Here is a 24525-nt window from a genome sequence, read left to right as displayed (position 1 = left end):
AGAATGAATAGCAAATGTTCTGATTTATTTAGTTTTCTATTTTTATTTTGCTTATGTTTATATTTTCTCTATTTCATATAACATTTTTATCTTTCTAATTGCTTTATTTCTTTCATCTCTATAGCTTCATTATTATTTGGTCTCAGAGTATAAATAAAATTATTTCTCATTATTATGATTACATTTTGTCAATCTAAGCTCTCAATTTGGAGTTTCCCCCTTATTTTACCTTATTGGCCAGAACTTTTCTGCTGATTTTACTTTATTTCCCAATCTTTCTATTCTTTGTTTCCAAGCCATCTCACTTTGTCTTTGTCTCAGCCCCCACCCCCCGCCCACCCGTTTCTGCTTCTGTTTTTTTGGGACTTCTCAACCTCCTGCCTTCTATGTCTTATGCTTCTGATTACTCAGTCAGCTTGTATCAAGCTGTTCTGTTCTGTACAAAAACTAGTTACTGGATATTGATCTGGACAAAGCAGGACAATAAAGTTCTGTGACTGAAAGTAGTATTTACCATATGCCTTCTGAAGTTTGAACAGCTTTCACTTGTGCCTGCTTCTGGATCTTTGATTCTTCAGAAAAAGTTGGCCATACTGCATTTTCTTTCCCTATTACCTCCTTTGAGAAAATACAGTTGCCATCATCTCTCTATGTATTGAAATTTCAGGTATATACATGATTTCTCATACTGGTAACTACTGTGTCATAAAATATTGTGCAATGAAAAATCAGAGGGAATCAAAATGCAGTGCACTGCTATGCAGAATCCAAAAGAAGATGAAGTCTGGTGGAGCCATGTATAGCTAGATCCAAATGAGTACATTTTGCAGTTGACATGCACAAAAGGGTTTGACAATGGACTGAATTTATTCATCAGTTGCTTCTTTTGAAGAGATGTCAAGCAAAGCTTTGTTCCTTTTAATAAGACATTTAAGCATTTCTGAAACAACCATCCACGGCTGGCCTCTCCCACTATAGTTCTAAATATTATTTCAGAAACTTGAAAATAAAAATAACCCTTATGCCCTATGTGATTTGGATTACACAGTACTTGTAGGGCATATTAATTTTCCATGTAGGCATTTAGATAAAAACCAATACTAAGTTCTAATCAGAAGAGGCATTTTTCATCTTCCTCTTTAAACCTCTGGTTTATTTTCAAATGGATTCATTCCTGTTTACTCATTTAAAAAAATCTATTATTGAGCAAATGTATTAGCTTTTATAAAAAAAAGAATAGATAAAAACAAGGGAAGGTAAATAGATTATATAAGAAGAGAGCTTACTGAAGAAGAATCAAGATGATTTTTTTTCAAAGGCTAGATCTATCTCATTAGCAGTTTAGGATTCTTTAAAAATGTTAACAATCATATGTAAACAATACAGCCACAGATTGCATTTGCATATTTAAAAGGGTTTTGATTAAAGTCCCTCATAAAAGGTAGTTTGAGCGAATTTGTCAAGAGATCAATGGACATATCCGATCACCTGACTCTTGGTTAAAAAACAAAGCATAGAAATAATTGGATACTTCTTATAATAGGGAGAGATGCACAGTTAGGTTTTCTTAAGAAGCTGCATTAGGACAAACACATTTTAATAACTATATCAATGACTTGGAGTTAGGAATAAACAATAAGGTGTCCTAGTGTCATCACACAAGTCAAAATACTACAGAGAATTTCAAAAAGATCCCTTTAAACTGTCTGAGAGGATGTGTCAGGTGCAAATAACCAGGAGCATTCCCTGAATTCAAACACAGAAGAGTTTATTGCTACCTATACACAAGAACCTGATCAACTAACAGTCAAAGCTAAATTAGCACTAGATAAACATTTCAGAAAAATGTTGGCTGGGGAGGCAACTAAGGGAGGCAGAGAAAAGAAATGTTGGGAAGACTGGCAAATACGCCAGCAAATAGATTACATTGAGAAAGGTAGGATCTTGGAAGGAAATAAACCAGCTTTGCCCTACTTCACCCTGTGAGATCTTTCCAGATTTTATTTTGGGACAACCAAGATGTTTCAACTTTCTGAAATGATATATTTACTGAGGATTTTTAAAAAACACACATGATTTTCCATTTGGGGCACATACCTTAAAAAATGGGCTAACTAAATGGTAAAAGAATCTCCCACTAGCTACATTACAGATTCAAGTCATATACATGAGATCATATTTTTATTATCAATCAATTACCCCTGAGCGACTATTATTAACAGTTACATTCTGATTTTACAGCCATTGTGGCACAGCCCTAACCATTAAACAAAATAAGTACCTGCCACCCTTTTGAATAAATGTTGCTTTTTGCATTTTTTCTCCTTATAACAATATATTAAAAAATACATTTAAAATGTTGAAAATGTACATTACCCTATTATAAATAAATAATATCTTTACATTGCTTATTGCTATTTAGTGCTAAATAATTTTTTTAAAAAATAAAAAAATCGATATTTCAATCTAGAAGGTGGTCTGGAAAAAAACCTTTTTAGTCTCTTATTGTACCTTTGGTATTTATTAAGTCTTAACATCTTATCAGTTAAGCAATGGGAGGGGCACCATTGTTGGGCTGTGCTTTTAGGGCATCCATTGGCCTTAAAATCTTGGGTTAAATGGATGGAGAAACCAAATCAATTTACTCTTTTCCAACAAACTTGATCGAGAGATTCCAAGGAATTGGTCTACTTATTGATTTCTTGGTCTACTGCTGCGGTTGTCAGTTCTGCTTTCTGAGAGCCATCTTCAGGATGCCCTATTTACCCCAGAAGCCAATGGTGCAACCATTTTTCTAAAGTGCCTTAAGGAGAGCTATTTTATGGTTACATTTCAGTCTGGAGTTTTTTTAGGACGTACAGCAGGGTTTGAAATCAATATAAAACAAAGTTCTAGATTTAATGAGTGAGATCAGGGAAAATATATGGAAAAGGTAAGCCTGGAAAACATAATTATTTAGCTTCCTGGCTCAAGGTGAATTATACGGAAACTCTCTGAAGTCAACAGCCTTCCCATGTGTCAAAGAGGGATTTAAAAGATTTTTGAGAGATTCTGAGCAGCTGAAAAAGCTTGGTGAGCTACCAGTAATATAGAAATACTTTATGCAATAAATGTATGTTAGTCATCAGTTTAGCCAGAGTCTACAAAAAGCACAGTTGAAAAACAGCAGGCCAGATTCCAACCCCAACCCCTCCTTCTGTGATTGTGTCCCTCTGGAACAGTTAAGCTGTTCACTGAAAATATCTGAATTGGTTCCTTTCCAGTGACGCAGGGGAGAGCATACGAAAGGAATATTACCTTGAGTTTGTTGATGAAAAACAGAAAGAGGAAATATATCTACTACTGTCTTTCAACAAAATGAAAAGGGTTATTTCAGTTAGCCTGTTGTTCTTCTGAGATAATTTCCCATCTGCATCAAAGAAACAACTAGAACAACTTTTATGAAAATTAAAATAGAAACTGCCCTTTAAAGGAAGTTTTTGCAAATGTTATTTCTTGTACATTTGTAAAAGGGGAATGGCATCATTTGATCATATGATTAGGTACCTGACTACCAACGGTATGTAGGAATGATACGGGAGCCTGGGCAACAAGATGCTGCCAAGAAATGGTCCAATAAGAGTTGGCATAGCCCCCAGATGGAAATCTACTCTTAGAGGTGCAGATTAATGCCGGTCTTGCAAAGCAGGCTAGTTAGGAAACAGGAAGGTTGTTTCCTATCTAGTTTTCCTTGTACCTTTTGATGTGACAAAGGGTGCAAACCAAAGTTTAATTTAATGGTTAACTTTATGGACTTTATGGGACTTTCTCTCACTCATTGATTCTACCCATTCTCTCTAGTTTAGCAAGAAGGGCATACCCCAGATCTCAGTGAGATATGGAGTGCTGGCTGCCAGGGCCAAAGTGGGCACCCTTTTGGTCATGGCAGCCTGCTTTCTGGAATATCATCCCTCCAGAGATTAGATTGGCCCCATCTTTGTTGGACTTTCATAAGGAGTTTAAGATGTGGGTCTGTACTGAAACCTGGGGCCCTGGATGTGAGATAGATCCAGTTTCTTGGTTAGGTTGAATGGTTATCATGGCTTTTATCATTTACTTTTCCAGCTGCTATGAGTTTTACATTTTTGTATATGTTTCCTTATTATTTTTTAATGTTGCCAGCTGCCAAAGTCATGTATTTGAGATGGGTGATTTGCATAAATGTAATAAATAAACAAACATTTAGATTGTCTTCATCCAGAAGCTATTCTATTATATCAAGCTTGTCTTCAGATCACAACAAGATGAGTTGCTTTCCCAGAGGATGACTGAACTTGAGTTTCTCTGTGACTGGGTACAGCAAAATTGTGATATATCCTCCTGTTTCCGCTGATCATTCTTGCAATCTGTCCTGATTTATAGTACTGCTTCCTCCTTTTCTTCTTTCCATACCCTAGCTTTCTTTGATGTTGCTCTTTTCTTTCCACTCTTCTAGTTTTCTCTTGTCTCTCCCTCCCTTTTGTTTTTCTTAACATGACCCTTCACATTCCCCAAATATGGGTTTGTCAGAGGACTCACAGAGTTTCCTCATGAAGGAAATTTAGAAAACCATCATATGTCATAAGTCTACCATGCCTAAAGTACCCAGAGCAAAATATGAGAACTGCTATTCCAAGTGAATCCTGATAACCACTGGACTTGTGGAGAGCTTGAAACAATTGCTTTTATTTGATGATCAACTGAATCGCTCCATTGAAGCAGAGTGATGAATCAAAGGACAGATGAGATTTTAAAGAACGTTGTAGATTTTTTGAACCATGACAGATTCTGTGGGGGGGAGGGTTTGTAACAGCCTCTGGCATTATTACAGGCAGTGCAATGCTTCAACTTTATTTGTCTATATGGAGAATGCTGTAAGTGGGGACTGACTCATGTGATGGGCATTCGGACGCTGACCAGCCAACCAATGTGAATTATCACTTTAATAACGTCTCTGCCTCTCACAGCTCTTGTAGATGGCAAGCTAACATTACTACGGGCTTCATTCATTTATCAGGACCTGCCTTATAACTCTTTACCCGATAAAACACCTGGGAAATTATTCTTCCATACAGATGTTGTCAGAACAATGGAATTTAATTCTCTTGAGCATAGCCAAATTTTCTTATACTGCCTGTAAATTTAGGTACATCTTAGATTGCCCACTATTGAACCTACCACCAATCTTGTCTTGTCTTGTCTAGTCTATTTTTTATTTTTAATATATTTCATTTGTAACTCTGGTCTGTGATTGTAATAAAATTCTCCCTTACCCACTCATTCCTGGAATATTATATTCCTCTGCTTGTGTTGCCAACCCAACTGGAAGATATCTCAGTTTTCAGGACTCAAAATAACTGCTCCACACCAAACACCAATGAGTCCAAAGATACATGCTTACACCAAACCTTTTAAACTCTGAATGATTGGGGCAGCTCTGATGTCTCAACAATAATTATTGTAGTTACCAGGCCAATGCTTATTACATGTACTAACTGAAACCTATGCTAAAGGAAATATCCCTTGTACAGTTTAGGTATTTTGTATGACTGTATTAGTAAATCAAATATAGAAAGTTTCTAAGAAACAGTGTTTGGTCACAGCCCTTAAAATAAAAGAACTGGAGGTAGAGGAAGAGAGAACTTGCTGCTGTCATAGTGTGATAGAAACCAAGCAAGATTTCTATGACTCCAGACAGAATCAGTGGACTTCAGAGCCAAAAAAATACTTAAAATACTTAAAATCAACTGCGTGAGAATAATACATTATTTGTTAGATGGGCAGACTTTTGCAAAGTGACAGAAAGCTTGTTATATAAGACAGATATTCCATTATTAGGATTAATATTTTACCTATATAAATCTGTTTCAAGATTTCAAGATGCACTGATACAGTTGTTTATCCCAAAATAAGTTATGATTTGTGATAGAAAGTGGTGTTATCTCAGGTTAGCTGCTTATAAATACCTATCAAACAAGAGGCAGGAAAAAAAGCCCAAGTGGAATACAAACAGAAAATTGCTGCTGAAGCCATCTAAAGGTATCTGAAATGAACAACTCACACTTGCACACAGCCCAAATAGCACGTTAAGCATTTGTTTTATAAGCCTTGATACAGAACTACATTAATTAGTTGTAAAACTGCTGTGCCATGCTAAACATATAATCTTTTAATGATACAACCTTTTTTTTGCCTGCTCTAAGCTGTAACAGAGTTGTGTTTGATTAAAAAGAAGGCCTTGCCTTGGTGAATTATTTAGAAATAAATACTCCATATTTAAGACTCCAGAAACCCATATATCCCATGGGGAATATTTTAAAAAATTCCAAGGCCACCCATAAACTCTTAAGCTAATGGCTTAATTATGAAGGCATGTGTACAAGGATAATCCTTCAAGGACAATTTCTCACAAACCTTTAAAGTTTGGCCCACTTTTTCATGGGCCAGCCCCTTTCTCATAGCATGCTTATTTGTTATGACATTACATATCACCGTGCCTTTTTGTTTCTGCTGCCTTGATCAAGTAATTAATAAAGAGTATTTTTCAGTGATGATGTTACCTAGCCCAGTAACACAAACCAAGCTCAGAGAACATTAAGGATCTAATAATTAAACTCTAAACTGCTATATTTTCTACTATCAGCATATTTCTAGCAGGCGATAAATCTAGACCCAACTGAATACTGCAGAAGATAAGAGGGTCTTTCCCACAAAGGGTCAAATTTGCTATGCAACTTTTGTTATACTCTCAAGATATCAAACTTGCACTAATGCTACAGTACTCATTCTTCTGCCCAAATAGACCTTGGTTTACCATGATGTCCTATCCAACTTGGTATACCAGTCAAGCCAATGTGGATGAAGGTCCTTCAAAACCATCAAAGCCAACCCTCTTGATATCCCGTCATTCTCAAACACCAGAGGGAGCACTCAGAGGTGGTATTTAGCAGGTTCTGACCAGTTCTGGAGAACCAGTAGTTTGGAGAACCAGAAAATACCACCTCTAACTGGAAATTGTACAGTATCCTTCCCCTGCCACGCCCACCAAGCCACGCCCACAGAACCGGTAGTATTTTTTTTTTAATCCCACCACTGGGAGCACGCCACAAGAGCATGTCCTTAGGTACATTTGAACATCATGCCAAGCTTGATGTTCCAGAAAAGCAAGAGGAAAATAATATTTTACTGCTTACAGTTTTTGAAAGTTTTTATTTTTTAGGTTGAAGGAGAAACATTTTGCATTGATGCAGAACAATTTGGGCTCTACACTGGACAATTTTGATGTTGCTTTGCTGTCTTTCCCTCTGACTTAAAAAAAGATTCAGGTTGAATATTTTTTTAAAATGTAATGTAATGCAGTGCTTGAAGGTATCCTGTTAAATTTGGGGGTAATTAATGTCCTCTAAATACTCTACTATTCCTATTTTTTATTGTACTCTGCCAAAAAATAAAGAAGCAGATACAGATATGTCAGATGTTTCATGGATAAAATATTTTCTGAGTTAATTTTAAATTTCTAACAGTTCGAATAATTTTGCCTCAACTCTCTTATCACACAATCATATCCAACAACTCCCTCTTTCGGTACTGAATGTCCATTTCAAACTGAAATCACCAATGCTGATTTGCACAGGCCTAATTACTATACAACAAAATTTATTTCATTTTGTATGTTTTTTTTTATATATGAATAAATGTCAAAGGATAAATCATTTAGAGGACCTATAAAAACATAAACAACGTAGGCATATGTACAGACAATATCTGGAGCACAAGAGTTTGTTTTCAAAGAAGCAAATAGATATATACCTGTTGGGAAGAAGTCGTTCATTTTCTTCTTGTAAATTTTGTAGTCAACTTCCAAAAATACACAAAAAATGACACGGTCCATCTGAAGGGGAAAAAAGAGATTATCTTAACAACGCTTTATTTTGGTCTTCAAATATCATCATCATTATCACTGTTAATAAATGAAACACTTGGTTATAACTTTTGATGGATTAGATTTGCAGATGTTCATACCATAGCAGTCCAGACGTTCCAAACCACACACAAAGATTTATTGTTTGGGTCAAAGGGATCATTTCAAGTAGCAGTATGAAATTTAGGGAGCTGTTCTTCCATTTATGCTAACTCTGCATGCAATACTGGAAACATCTGTTTCTGGAAGCGCCATGTACACTGATTAAATAAATAAGTGAAAACAAACTTGCGTTCATAAGGCCAATTCCATGTAGAGTTCCTTTTCAACAAATAGCTGGTTAGGCAATCCACCTTGAACATTTTGGCTTGAACATTAATCTACCTGCTTATCGTATTTTTAAAATGCATGGAAGGGGCCTAAAACAGCTGTCTCTCAGGGATTTGGGTTAAAGAAATGGAACCTCCATTCAAGGTCACTGAAGATGTTTCTACAGGACTGTTTACTATTCTGGAAAGACTTTTGAAAAGCTTCTATACTGTCTTTAATTATCTAAGCCTACCTGCTTTTAAACTGGGGGTGGTGAAACAAAATCAAAAAGAGCAGAGTAAGGCAGCCAGATGGCAGCCAGAATAATAATAGTTCATATAGAGGAAATTCTCAAGTAAAACCAAGCATGTAAAAAAGCACAAACTATATACAATAATTAGCTCTTAACAAGAATATTGTGCCAAGCAATTCTGTGTCAAAAACTTTTACTCAAAGGATTCACTTAAAAATAAAAGTGTATTTACATATGAAATGTTTAAATCACCAGTTACCAGAATCTTATAGTGACTTACCATAAAAGAGGTAATAAACATTAAATATTACATCAAAACCATAATAAATTAAAAAAACTGTTTTTGAATGCTTTTGATTGACTGAATGATTGATTGGACAGCCACTTGTCTGGAATTGTACAGTGTCGCTTACTTAAGCAGAAGGTTGGACTAACAGACCTCTAAGGTCCCTTCCAACTGCATATAAGGAAGTTAATTATTTCAATTTGATAGAGAGGGACAATTCTAGAGAAGGCTTGAGTCTAGGTCCACCCATCTGAAAGATGAACTTCTTCAGAGGACCTGAATGAATGAAGTTAGGAGGGAATTGTCATGAACAAATTAGCTTTTTTGAATCCCATCATAACTTTGAATGGTAGTTAAACAATTGATTGTGTGATGACCCGGGGCGTGACACAAAGGCAACACAATCAGATAATCAGTAGGAGTCCGTTTATTAGCTCCAACTTTGCCCCCAATGTCCTGGTTACCTTCTGGCTGGAGAAAAACTCTCCCAGGAACAGCCTTTGGCTGCAGAGAATCAAGTCCAAAATGTGGTAATCAAAAACTGTAACTGTAAGTCCAATCAAGGCAAGATGAAGTAATTAGTCCGGCAGGGCAGGAGAAGGAATTCCAGATGTGAAGGAATGGCAATAATTCAACATGATTGGGAGGATGCCAGAAATACAGGTAACCAAAGTCAACACAAGATAAACTCACGTTTCTTCCCAGCAGATGCTATACTCAGCATGCACCTCTTTTAAACTCTGTTCCCAGACGTGGCTCATGAGGGTAATCAGGGCCCTTTCCTCTCCCATAAGCCATGCAACCCACATTGTTCTCTTCTCTATTCCTCACTGCATGCCCTAGGATGAAGAGGGGGGTGGGCCTGGGTCTTCCACTGAACTCCCTCTCCCTTGTTCTACCTCTCCCTGCTCTGCCCAGCCAGACTTTGCCCTTGCCCAGTTTCCTCCACAACCAACAGAGCCACACTCCCATTCCCTATCAACTGTTTGTCTTCCTACTCGGATTCAGACTCCGACAGGGTCATGACAGATTATGACAGTTTTTAAGTTATGAAATTAATTGTGTAACTGAAATTACCCAAATTAGGAAGAGGTGGTTGTATAATTTACTTGCATATATGATGGCACAGAACCCGTTCATCAAATACAGAAGAAGGGCTGAAAATATGTTCATCTGAATCCTGTCAATGAGTCAGAGGAGATCTATAAGATTCATAAGGACCCAGGAATAGCAACTCAACTCTAAGTGAAAGAGAGCAAAGAATAAGGAGAGCAATCATAGATCGCAGATGGGTTGAAGAGGACTGATCAGTCATTAACTTGATATTGGATAATGGGTTATGTACGCTAACTATCAAATCAATTATGAGTTAACTGGGGTCTTTCCATCAGTCCGGAAAAGTTTTTAAAAGCCCATCAGAAGTATAAATAACATTCAGCAGGATTACACCTCCCAATGGGGATGAACCTGGGTTATTCCCTCTCAGTTCTCTGCTTGCTTTTCCTGCAAAGTTTGGTTTTATATTTGGACTGACTATATAGATGAATTTTACAACTTTGGCAAAGTTCTCTATATAGAAAATATAAGATCCATTTCTTAATAAGGACTACCATTTTTTAATCTTGTTCTTTGTTTGCAATTTGAAATAAAACATTGAAACTTATTCTGAGATTCTGAATTTCCTTCCCTTTGAAAGAAAGCCACTTATTTTGACAAATAATACTCAAATAAATACATACAGGATGTACCAAAAGTCAATCACAATATTAATTGCAAAAGTCAATCACAACATTAATTTTAACAATTTTTTTTATTTCTTCAGAGATAATGTTATTGCACTTAGGAATGTTCAACAGTCATGCATTGTGAGTGATGTGTTTTAGAAAATGGCTACCAATTAAAAAATGTAATAGAATTAATAGAACAAATTGTCTGTGAGGACTGACTTTTGGTAAACCCTGTAAACTATACAACAATGGTTACCCGAAAACAAGAGTCAAAGATTTGCTGATAAGTTTCACTCACTATATAAAAATAAATTGTCATATCTATGTCCAAAGCTGGCTTGTCAGTATGCTCTAGATTGACAACTGTATGCAACATCCTTTTTCCAATACAGACATACAGTGTGCATATAGAGAGAGATGAGAATGCTTTTTCACATTTATAGATTTCATCTGAAACTGATCTATCCTTATTCTTATCAATCCTGCTTCAATGAGATTCAACTGACTGCCAAAACCCCATTATCTCAAGGTGCCAAGAAACATCAACAATGTGTGTTACTGGATTTGTGATGCCCCTCTTATAGATAGTCCTTGCTTAATGACCAGTCGCTTAGCAACCATTCAAAGTTAGAGCAAACTTCTCTTGAGCTACTGACAACCTAATTTCAAAGTTCCAGTGGACACGTGCACATGCCCACACATACAGAGACACAGGATCACATTGTGGGCACTTGGCAACTGGCTCATATTCATGGTTGCTTGGGGCATCCTGCACTCACCTGACTGCAATTTTTGGCTTTTTTTGGCCAGTTTTTGGCACTTGTTTGATTTCTGGCAAAAAAAAAAAAAAAAAGCCCGTTGGGAAAAATAAGTTTGCTTAAGAACTACTGCATTGGCTTAATAATGTTTACTTAGTTACTGCAAGAAGATGGTGAAATTGGGTGAGGTCACATGATTACCTGTTTAATATTCACCAAGATTTTCAACAATAATTCTGGGCTCAATGACAAGTTTAGGTCAACTGTCAACCTGTAGAGAACTCTTATGTGGACCTCACCTCATGATGCCCAGGGTGTGGATAATTGATTCACATTGTTGGAACATTCTCATTAGATGACCAGGTCACATTGGAACAAGTTAGCAAGATTCTGATTAGACAGCAATGGATTAGAATCAGAGGTTGTATTCAGCAGGTTCTGACCAGTTCTGGAGAACCGGTAGCAGAAATTTTGAGTAGTTCAGAGAACCGGCAAATACCACCTCTGACTGGTCCCACTCCCATCTATTCTCTGCCTCCCGAGTCCCAGCTGATTGGCTGGGTCTTCTTTTGTTGCCCTGCACAGGAGAACGGAGCTGGAAATCAGGTTAGTGGGTGGGGAGGGAATTGGATTTTGCAGTAACCTTCCCTCAGGAGTGGGGTGGGAATGGAGACTTTGCAGTATTCTTCCCTTGCCCTGCCCACCAAGCCATGCCCACAGAATTGGCAGTAAATTTTTTGAACCCCACCACTGGTTAGAAGGAAGTTTCTATCTCTAATCCCATCACATGCGGCCTCTTTTGCAAAGTTTCTTGGATTCTTTCCTCCATAACAATGCCAAGCTTATTTCTTTTTTCTTGCCATTCTCGTAACTCCTCCATGCTGTTACTTTGCATAATATCATAGCTGCTGTGTCTCTCCTTCTCACATACCCACGCTGATGTTATCTAGTCTTCTCAGTTGAACATGTTGTGTTTGTGTTTTTCCTCCTAGGGAAGCATTTTCTTTGCTACTAACATTTAGCTTTCCAAATGATGTTTTTAGTCATTCACTGAATTCTAATGTTTTTTCAACAAAATATGTAAAAGACTCCACACAGGAACATTCTCATTTTATAAACTGCACGTATGTGCCCATGGCCACTTATGTAGAGGTATTTGGTGAGTCAGTATCAGTTTTTTCCACAATTTTCATTTTCAGAGTTATAGGGAAACTTTGTTTTTTAGAATACAAAGTTTTTCAGCCCCATAAAACTTTTCAAAGTGGCCTTTGCATACATGTAATCTATATATGAATTAATTCCTTCCAAATGTGTGAAGAAAGCATCTATTTTTAAGCATGCATAAGATGCTGTGATGACAGCTCGGATACTGTGTTTATCTGATTGAATGGCATGTGTTGGCAGATAATAAATTGAAATTAAGCTATATTCCTGCATCTTGCCGGTCAGGGAATGTTTTATCCAAGCGAGCCTGATAAACTAGGTTGGCCTTAATCAATGAAAAAGACTCTTGCTCTTTATCACTTCCGTTCTAAAACAAATGACCTAAGTGGTCAGAGAGGGAGAATCGCTTGGACGGTACCTTAACAGTAAGCATACAAGATTCTTGGAACTGGCTTTTGTGATATACAGTTTATTCTGTTTCTGAACTTTTGAAATGCCACATTGATTAGATGTTTTGTGCTCTCTCCTCTGTAGAAGACAAGTACAAGAATATAGAGATACTAATTCGACTAGGCTCATCAACCAGCTATAAGGTCTCATTGTTATCTCTACAGCCAGGGAAAAGAGGACCATTCATTTGGGGGAAGCTTAAAGAAGCTAAACCACGAAGGCATTATTCTTGACTGACAGCTCTCATTTTGGAGTCCACTATTGAAAGTGTGTTTCCTATCTCCTGTCCCCTTTTCCCCCCTTCTCCGCAGCCTTGATTAAATTTTGTTAGCTTCATGGCTATGAATAGGTAGATCAAAGAGGTCATAAATGAACAGCACTGCAGCAAAAGAAAAAGAAAGTTCAACTAGGTACACTTTTCTCTTAGGAGGCACCTTCACAGCTCCAGACAACAGATCTTATTGATCATCTCCCTCCCGGGTAATTCAGAGTCTATTTAAGGATAGAGTATTACTCTTCACCAACAGCCAGTTTGGTGTAGTGGTTAAGGCAACAGGCTAGAAATCAGGAGACAATGAGCTCTAGTTCTGCCTGGAGCACAAAGCCAGCTGGGTGACCTCTGGCTAGCCAGTTTTTCTCAGCCCCCAAAAGGAAGCAATAGCAAACACTTCTGAAAAACCGGCAAACTGCAAGGAGTTGTCAAGGCAGTCTCAGAATCAGACATGATTGAATGGAAGGTTGGGGGTAGGGAGCTATTCTAAGTTTTTGTACTTGGGCATTTTTTCTTGGAAATCATCAGATTTCGGGAGACTTGATGTAACAGGTGGATATAATTTAGGAGAGAGAACAATCCCAACTGAGATATTTAAAACAGCACAAACTGAAATGTATCCTTGTTTTGCTTGGGATTTAATGTAATAATACGAATACAATACAAATGTGATAATACATACATACATACATACATACCAAATACATTTTCCACAACTCTGGAACTTCTGAACTTCATGCACAGCAATAAATGTTTGGCAAGAGTTGAGAATAACACCAAAAATACAGGGAATAATTCAACAGGGTACTATTGTAGCTTTCAATAATATTAATATGGGATGCTACAGAACAGGTGAAACTCCTGTCAGAAATGTCAAGTTGTAGAACAGATTACAAGTGATATTGTCTGCAAAGGCTATGTAGGTAAATCACTAAGATCCAAAAGAAGAATCTAGAAACTTTAAAAAGGATCCAAAAGGAGATTTCCCAGCAAAGTCACTCCTAACTCTACCATGTTATATGAACTAAAAAAATCACAGCAGAGGTGGTATTCAGTAGGTTCTGACCAGTTCTGGAGAACCGGTAGCGGAAATTTTGAGTAGTTCAGAGAACTGGCAAATCCCACCTCTGACTGGAGATTTTACAGTATCCTTCCCCTGCCACGCCCACTAAACCACACCCACAGAACTGGTAGTAAAAAAAATTGAATCCCACCACTGAATCACAGTCTTCCAAAGATATAGCAAAAACTATATGTATTTAATGTTCCATATTAGCAGGCTTGAAACCCTGCGTTCCTATTGGTCCAGAAAAGCTGGATCAAGATTGGATGGCTTGAACGTTCCTGATTGGATCATACAGGGTTTGCCATGATTGGCTGCGGCAAACTCAAAGAATTGTCATTGGCTGCCTAGCCGCAGCCAGCTCTATAAGAAGAGCTGCCGCGCGCTAGGGTTCCTTGTCTCAGAATCTATCTGTTAAATAAAGAGCTGTTGTTCACTACTCAAGCCTCGTCTATTCATGGGACCCACCGGCCATACTTAACATTTAAGACATGCATTGCAAATGTACCCATGTGGCAGACCCCCTGAATAAAAGACCATGTAATTCTAAAGATATACCCTCTATCCTAGATAGTCACTTCAAGATTGTTCTGAGCAGAAAGGAGATACTCAAGGAATACACTGATATAAATAGTTTCCCCCCTTTTTCCTCCAGTCTTGATCCTTATTTGTCTTGTGGTCCTCCCTCTTGATTTTGTACCTTTTCTGTAGTGGTCTATTACAGGTAGTCACTGAAGTATGATGGGCTATTTAATGACTGTTCAAAGTTACAACACGCCCCCACCCCCACCCCCAAGCTATATATGAACTTGTTTCAAAGTTACAATGCCTGCAGAGCCACCGTCATTCACCCTTGTACATCATAGAGACACTCTAGCACATCCGCCTATGGTACTGTATTTCTCCCCCCATCCCTGCCCTGCTTGGTCCCCACATGCACTGGTCTTGCTTTGCAAACCCACTGGGCTCCACCCACTCCTCCCACCTCAATCTTTATTCACTCACTTACCTTTCAATGATTCCAGAGTTCAAGATATCAGGGTAAGGAAGGACACTTCATTGCTGGACCCCAGGGCACAATCATGAGGAAGAAATCTTGCCAGTTTTGCTTTCCTCCTATGCTTTGCTCCCCCAGTGTAGATAGCAGGGGAGCAAAGCATAGTGAGGAAAGTAAAACCAGCACGTCGTCTTCCCCACGATTGTGCCATGTGGCCCAGCGATGGAGCAACCTTCCTTTCCTTACTCCAATTTCCTAAGCTCTGGATATTTTTCAAAGATAAGCGTGCAGTTGTGATGGGGTGAAGTAGAGAAGAGGCCTATAGAGCTGTGGGGAACACAAGGGGCAGGAAACAGAGCATGGGATATCTCAGAGGGTGGGGGGAAGGCCTAATGCACGTGGGCTGGTGCTTGCACTAGACTTTCCATTGTCTCCCCCAACTGAGTCAATCCATTCTCAATGACTGGTGCATTCATTTAATGAATGCATTAGGGAGAGCAAGAATGGAGTGGCCATTAATGATATGGTTCATTTAACGTAGACTTCAACGTCGATAGTAATGGGCAGGTTCCATTACAGTTGTAAGTCGAGGACTACCCATAGTTTGGGTTATGATTTGTGTGTCAACTCATAAAATATTTCTATGGCCCTTTTAGAATTGCCAACAGAAAGGGAGGGGGGAAAGGGTTTGAAAGAGCAGTGGGTCAGCTTGGAAATCAAAAGTGCATTCCATACATGTTTTTCAGAGATAGTAACTAGGTGACTGAAGTTTCTGCCATGCAAAAATCTAACTGGAGAACATGATTGATGACTCTTGACTATGGATGTGTTTCATTGGAGAATATGAATTATGATACACCTGGGGGTGGGGGAAAACCAGGGTCAAGGGTGACAATGAATTATGTGTCTCAGAGTCTGCTACACCCAGGCAGTGCTGGACATGTTAACTCCCAATAAATCCTTTGAAGTTTTGGAAGTTTGGCTCAAGACTCATGATTTAATTGGGGTAACTGCCAGAATCCTGACACTGTGATCCCTAGTTCCTAGTTGCTGCCCAGATCTAACACTTGGTTTCTTCTGGTTTTGCTTTGTTGCATTATGCACAGTGTATAGCTCTTGTATTGATCCATAAAGCTTATGGTTTCCATATTCCAATGCACACGACAATTCTTTTCTTATTGCTATTCAAAGATAACAGGCAGAATAAGTATTGAATATTGCATCCATTAATCAGTAACAGAAAGTAAACAAATTGAGATCCAACAATCATAACTCGACTTCATTATCTCTTGTCTACAGCAAGAGGCTTCTGAACAAGTCATTATACATGACATACTTTTTCCTTCTAACAAATAACAGGGCATCTGCCTATCTTTTGAAGCAACCTATCATTGAAAAGAATTCAGAATCAGACACAAACATGGTAAAGCATTTTTAGGTGAACCTTACTGGTAAAAGCACATGTCAATAAATAATTGCTAACTCCAGAAAATTGCTGTATCTCTTTATTCCTGCCACATTTACAGTTGTTTTGGTTCAACGCCTACTGAAGCCAAAGGGAATCAGTTGATTGACTTTAATAGGCCTTGGGTCAATACTGATGTTTTCTAAATCTAGGCATCCTGCTAAGTTTAGAATTTGTGACAAGCTAAATTATAAAGCATCTTAAAAGTTCATATATTTTAATGACACATTGCAACAACATTTTCTATTGATGGTGATTCTACCCCTTAATTATGATCAATAACTGGATAGCAGACTGCACAAAAGAAAAGACAACTTTATAAAAGAAGGGATTTAATTAATAATAAGCAACCCTGTTGAATTAGATTTAAAAATGAACAGGTGGATGTAACAGTGACTAAGATATAAAACTTTTAATTCTATCTCATCGTGAAGCATTGGCTGTTACCTTGCTCTAGAGACTACTAAGATTAAGAAAAATGAAATCTATGACTTTCAAGTTAATTTTCTTACCTTCTGAGATTACTTAGTGAAGTTATGATTTTAGCTGTGTACTGTAACTATTATTCTATGAAAAATGAGAGTTTATTGACAGAAAATAAATTATCTTCTACAATTCCTTGTAAAATATATGCTATGGTAATTTGAGTGTGGGGACTGAGTTGCGCTCATGGTTCTATTTTTTCCTGGGGCATTTTGTATAGAAGGAGCAATGAATAAATAATAAAATTGAAATATACTTCTAAAATGAATAGCTATTCTTCTTTATAATTGTTTTTGTCTTTACCTCAAGTACTAGTTGAGGTAATACAATAGCAGTAACAGTAATAGTAACAACAAATTTATATTCATAAATACACAGAGGAAAAGAGAGAGAAAAATTTACTGCAGTTGTCAAATTGAATTTTTCCTGCTTAATCTCAGTATGCCACAATTGGTGTGCATCAGAATATAATATTTTGTGTTCTTTCTACAAAGTACAAGACAGCCTAGGAGTATGAGTGAATATTTTGTTTTTCATTATACAAGCATATCTCCAGAGGTCTGCATAGCATCCTTGGCTTCCTACATTTCAGTTAAATACCATGGGAGATCATTGACTCATCTTTTGGTTCAGGAGGCCTTGAAAAAAATGATTGGGTAATTTCTTCTCCACACAATTTGGATGGAGAATTTTGAAAGGCCCTGAATCATTTCAAAGAGTCTGTTTCAGAATAATACAACTATGGGGTAGCTACTCTTCTAAGTCTGCATGAAATTGAATGCACAGATGACAAATTAATTCATGCAGCAAAATACGCTAGGTAGGTTGTACAAAATACCCCCTAAAATCCTGTAGTGTTATGCATGGTAAAACCCCATATCATCAATTTCAGAGTATGGTACCTGTTTGGAGCTTTTATATTTCCTATGGTATATAGTATAAACAATTGAAACAAACAGTCTGCTATGTGGTGCACAGTGGTTAGCTAAACCTTTAAATTTATATCAAAACCAGGACAGATTCTGTGCAGAGTCAACTTCTTTTACCATAACTACCAATTCACCAAAAATCCCATGTAAATAAGAACTACATTGAAGGTGGTCTTCTAGTGGGGAAGGACAAATGCTAGATCAAAATTTAAACTTTAAGTTTATAGCAGGCATAGGACCTTGCTTCAGTGGTGCAAACGGGTTCAAGCTTGAAATAAATTAAATTGGTGTGCAGTGATACTTAAGCAGGAGTTATGGAGCCAATTAAAATTCATACACATATGCCCAAAAGCCTTCAACATAGTTGCTATAAACTTGTCTTTCTGTCTGATATAGATAGGGAGAAACAATTTGTGGGAATCAATATTTCACTTGATGACGAATGATTCTACCACTTTAGTAATAAAAAAGGAAAAATGAAGAGAAAGAAAATGAGATGTAAAATTATGAACATTTTGGCAGGACAGTTGATTCTATGACTCCATAATGATTTTTTCTTCTTAAATAATGGTGAAAGCCTCTGTGAGAAATTTTGACGTTATATTTTATCAGGATACTTTTTTTAGCCCACAGTGAAATATAATTAAGTTGTTGAGGCAAAAAGGGAAAACAATCACCTAGTGTTTATTGTGATCGAAAAGATTAATGTGGACCACAAAATCTAAATGGAGTCCTTCAGCTTCATAGCACTCTATAACTATAACAGGATATTGAATGGCAAGGTACTCAGAAATGAAACAAGATAAATGTGATGCATCATGAGAACAATTCCCACTGGCTAATCAGTAATCCCGAGGGCAGGATACTATTATCCAGATCAAATGAAATATCTGAGAGCTGATTAACACCATCCTGGGTACTGCACTAGGTCAATAACAACATGATAGGAACCAAACGAAGCTCCCTGACATATCTTCTCTTGCAACCTTTTTGTATGTCTAAGAACTACAAAGATAGACACACATTCTACTTGTGGGAATGCTGTTTCCATATGAAGACACAGACAAGGTTGGGACTTTCTTTGCATAGGAGAAAATCAAGAGATAACACAACACGTAACACAAAAAAGAGACCTGCAATTAGTTAGGCTCACTAAGAAGCAAACATACATAGTAGTCAGCAGGAGGTGAGCATTAACTTGAAAAGAATAGTGGAAAACTGAGAGCAGAGGAGAGTGAAATGAGCTATAGTATATGAGACTTCTACATAATATCTGGTGGGAGGGAGCATGGCTGACTGGGATTATGAACAGAACCACTCTGGTTAAGGAATAGAACACCTATAATGTGCTAGTAGGCACAGGGATTGTACATAAATGAAGAGGTGAGGAATTAGCTACTTTTTATAAACAGAAATGGCTATTGTTAATAGACTGCAATTAATCACTATTTGATGAGAGTGATGCTATTATTGGAGAATCAGTCATTCTTCTGCTTCCAAATGTACTACGGTCAAGTGTACTAGCTCAGGGATGTCAAACTCAATTTCATTAAGGGCCACATCAGGGTTGTGATTGACCTTGGGGGGCAGGGTGGGCGTGGCCGGCCCAATGTCACTCATGTTGGGGGCGCCTCTGGTGGCCCGAGTGCTCTGCCAGCAAAAACAGGATCCTGAGCTCCATTTCTGGCTGCAATAGCCACCTGCAACTCTCTGCCAGTGAAAAGGGAGCTTGAGAGGGCTGCCCATAGCCCTTGTATGCTCCGTTTTCAGCTGTGATGGCCTACTGCAACCCTCTGCCAGTAACAAGCTCCGTTTTCGCTGGCGGAGGCACCGTGGACCAGTCCGCTGTTTACAGGGCAGCACCACGGGGCAGATCTAAGCACCCCATGGCCTAGATCCAGCCTCCATGCCTTGAGTTTGACACCCCTGCCCTAGTTTACTACTGGCTCACACAGAAATATGAATATCTTTGTTATGATTATTAATAATAAGAGACTGAGATTCTGAAGTCATTTTCCCTCTTCTTTTTCCTTTCAGTTTGATATTAAGAATGAGGTTCATTCATTACAGTGCTACTAGCCAATTTCTATTACAGGAGATAATTTGGGCACTGTAATTTGGCCACCGCAGGTAACATAACAAAGAGCTTGCACTAGGCAATTGTTGAAACATTGCTCCTGCCAGGTCAATACTGGAGGCTGTCTCCCCACCCAAGGGATCAATGCAAAGTTTTTTCTTTCTAATAAAATATCTCAGTATATTTCTTTTGATGGCCACTAAAATTCATCAGCCAAGGGGCAGCAGGGGAGCAGCTTAAAATGCATTCATTGTTACCAAGAGATCCATCAGTTTCCAGAATTCATTTTTATACCATACAAACATGATGACATCAGCTCCATTAATCTTTCCAGCTTGATACGCACTGTCTCTTGAAGATGCATGTCGACCTCCATTTTTCATTGTTACTAGTCATAGGGCAGCTGACACAGCCAAGATAATCCTGTATTCAGCGATACTAGGAGAATGAATGGATTTTGATGAATGTAATTTGCTATCTCAGTGACAAATGGTAAATGAGAAGAGATGGTTTGCATGCAAATATTGCTGTGTTAAATATGGGCTTGTGAAAGATGATACTTTGGAACTATCTGATAGGCAGTTTTACAACAAGCTCATTTTTCAGATGAGATAAGTAATCAACTTCTATCAGGCTATCATTATACTCATACTGTGAATATCTGTTGAGTATGAAGGCAACACAGTACACAATTAAGCAAGTTTTTCCATTCAACAAGCTAACTTTTAGCTTTTTACTCCTGCACTATGACACCAATTAATCAGAACAACAAAAATGAAATACGTTGTCATACATAAACAAATCTATACAGTTATGATAAGACCACATTTAGACTATGGGTCTGGATGAGGTTAGACAGTTTGATAAAGTCCACATATTTAGACTAAAACTCTATAATCCCTAGACATTGGCTATGCTTTCTGGAACTCAGAAGAATAGTAACTCAAAACAATTGACAAAAACCATGGTTCCTAACCAAGTAATATTGCATAAATAGTTCAAATGCATTTATATTAAAATTTTGTACTTGTCAAGGATGGTTTTGTAGTTCTTTGTTTTAATAATGTAATTTTCAGCCCTCCTGTTTTAAATACACCAATATCAATTTAGTAAACTGATAACAACTTGGTTAGAGCTGCTGGTATACCAGTATAGTGGTGGTAAGGACTGGCCCGTCGTATTTCCAGAAACCACTCATCAATTCAGCCATAATCCTTTCTCACTGATTAACTCAAGGATATGGCAAGAATAATGCAGATTGGAAAACTGCAGGTTCAGCTCCATTTGCCAACTTGGAATACAATTTGGGGACACTTCTCCTATAGGCAGTGAGACATGTACATGGTTTATGCAAGGCAATATAACCCCCATATTTATAAGCTTACAGACATGAATCAAACTTAAATGAATTAATAAACAACTCAATTAGTCAATGGCTTAAAGGAACCTTAGCATGAAAACTTTCAAATGCTATCATAAAAATGAGTTTAAAAAGGTGTCTCTATCTACATTTTATGTAAAGGAATAAAAAAATTAATCTATAAAAGTTCATAGACTCCGTATGTATGCTAAGATCAGAATCAAAGCATAATAGAGTATATAATCTATATTTATGCAATACTGTAATGTCTAAAAGGACTACATTTATACGATGTATAAGTGGAATATGCATTTTTCATTCTTTTCCTCTTAAATTTCTTTTTAAATTTTTGACATGCTGAAACATAGATGTCATCAGGAGCCCTATGGCAATTTTCTGGGAAGTTCCTCCTTGCAAAACTCACTGCTGCTTTATAATTTCAGTATTGCAATGAAAATATAGAACTAGCTGAATGTTTCATTCAAAAGAACCTGAAACTAAAATGCTAGGGAACAATAACTATAAAAATTAAACAGTATTAAGCAGAAGATGGAAGTACAAGGTTTTTTAAAAAAAGAATTTTACCTGCATACTATATATTACAATATTAAATATTGTAATAACTAATTATTGTTAACAAAATAAATTATAATTCCTCACACAAAAAGAATATGATGATTTATTACAGAGTCCAAGGCAGGTGAACTCAGAAACAAACTCTATTAAGTTCTATAAGACATACTCCAGGTAAATGATTACAGGAGTGCTACAAACATATTTTGAAAACAATCTTATTTTGGTTGGCCTGCTGTAATTATTCCATATTCATCTATTTAAAACTAATGCTAATGTATATTTAGCTATTAAGAGAATTCGCTGACAGATCCAATAAGAACTTTTACACATACTGTAGCTCTCGTTCCCAAATGTAAAATCTTGATTCTCAGGTTAGTGTGAATTTTTAGTATCAATTTTCATAGTTGACACTCTGCCTCCTTTCCATGCCCCTGTGAGGCCCTGGTTGCCTATATTTGGGAAGAACTGTCACAAAAACCTTCCCTTACTTGACCTTCCACTGACAAAGACTGCCAGTGCTGATCTTATCTCTAACCTGAGTCTATTTCAACTGACATCAAAGGTCCACCAAGCAACACTGTCCAGTGGTTCAATAACAAGTATAAAATGATATCACCAATAATGGAATGATTGTTTATAAAGACATTTCCATTACTCTAACATCCACTGAGTAGTGTATACTTCACAGTTAGTGTCTCCAGACCTCCACATCACCTTTGATGAAAACATCTGGAAATACTCTGATACAAGAAGTTAACAATTACATTTTCCCCTCTCTTAGTAAATTTAAACATTTAGGAGGGAAATGGTGATTGATATCAAGATTATGAGAAAAAGATATACAACATGTTAACCATCACATAAATGTAGTACACATGATTTGCTATTGGATATAAAAAGTATCATTCTGGGACAAACTTTGTTTTAGGAAGTAGCCATCCTAACCTAGTAGTAGAAACAAAGATACTAATATTCAAGCCCAGTAGTAGAATTCTTTAAATATTTACTATGCTCCTATTAAAAACCACATACAACTATGAATAACTATTAAGAGAATTTATACAACCAAATAAAATGTATTATAATATTTCTAAAAAAATAATAATATCAGAACTTCTTATTTCAAACCAGTGATAATCTTCCTTGTGATCATAAAATGTAGCTTGAACAGTCGAAAATTATTTTAAATATCAGCAGACAGTATACGGGAGAAAGTTACTAAAATATCTCCTTCAAAACGTAGGAGGCTACAATTAATGCAGGGGTCATACATATTTCCTGCTCTACTAATTCTGTCATGCATAATATTTGGATTATGTGACTGAGTTATAATATTATTACAAATGGGGTACACTATCATTAACTGCTGGAAGTTATGACAATCATTTAGTTCATCATGTGACTCAGTGAAAATTCTCACTGCACAGCATTAAATAATGTGTGTGTGGGGAGGGAATGGTCATGCAGGTTTTATATTCACCTGGGTCAGCAATGAATTAGCACATTAGCCCAGTTGGCATCATTCTTCCCTCTTTGTTTGACAGGAACACTTTACTAAATTAGATATTTAGATCCAGTTCATTCTAGAGTTATTTCTCTAATAATAGAGAAGGATAAGAACACTTCTACAGTACAGAAATTCAATGCTGTTCCTAACTGATAATCTAAATATGTTACCCATTCTGAGCATCAGAATACTTGGAAGAATTCCTGAAGAATTTAAGGTTATAGGGTTTTGCTGGAGATAGCAATAGCACTTAGACTTATACACTGCAGGGCTCCTTAGTGTTTTACAGCATTCTGAATGGTTAACAATGTCAGCCTATTGCCCCTAACAATCTGGGTCACCTCGTTTTACCGACTTCAGAAGGATGGAAGCCTGAGTCAACCTGGAGCCAATCAGGATCAAACTCCAGGCTGTGGGCAGAGTTAGTCTGCAAAACTGCATTGTAACCACTGCATCACCAGGGCTCTTCTGGATCTTTCAGAAGTATGGACTTGAATTCTAAGAATTCCCAGGTAGCATTATTGTTGAAAATTCCACATTCTAAATATTTTCAAGTATTGTTGAAAATTCCAAATTCCAAATAAATCCAAATATCAGAAGATGCAAAGATGAAGAAGGTTAATCCGCTGAGTAGATTTGTGTTGCATCCCTCCCCCCCCAGTAGCCCTCATAGCTCTTCCACTTCTTTTCTGCGCAATAGTAAGGCTCTGAGGCTGAGCCTTTATTCACCCAGTAAGCTCACTGAGGCTGCCTTGAACCAGACTTGAACCTGGGTTTATCCAAGTTTAGTCTCACTTTACCACATTGGCTGCTCACCAAGTGCATTCACATAATTTGTGCAGTCAAAATGGCAGCACCCTACCGCAGGACAGAACTATTTGTATACATGGAGGTGAAAGTCCTTAATTCTG

At 37.3% G+C, this 24525-nt stretch overlaps 1 protein-coding gene across 4 annotated transcripts in view; it reads right to left on the bottom strand.

Annotated features, from left to right (window-relative positions):
- The window catches only part of MACROD2 (mono-ADP ribosylhydrolase 2), a 1143457-nt gene that overhangs the window by 173804 nt on the left and 945128 nt on the right, over nucleotides 1-24525 (bottom strand). For all 4 annotated transcript variants that reach the window (XM_087919277.1, XM_087919278.1, XM_026712814.2 and 1 more), the window contains exon 9: nucleotides 7828-7909. In XM_087919277.1, coding sequence (XP_087775403.1) covers nucleotides 7828-7909 — 82 coding nt within the window. The remainder of the gene's footprint in view (nucleotides 1-7827; nucleotides 7910-24525) is intronic.

Source organism: Pseudonaja textilis, chromosome 1 (genome assembly GCF_049901715.1).
Source record: "Pseudonaja textilis isolate UNSWEBS1 chromosome 1, rPseTex1.2, whole genome shotgun sequence".
NCBI lineage: Eukaryota > Metazoa > Chordata > Lepidosauria > Squamata > Elapidae > Pseudonaja > Pseudonaja textilis.
The sequence above is the reverse complement of the archived record's forward strand: the minus strand, read 5'-3'. Positions and strand labels throughout refer to the sequence as shown.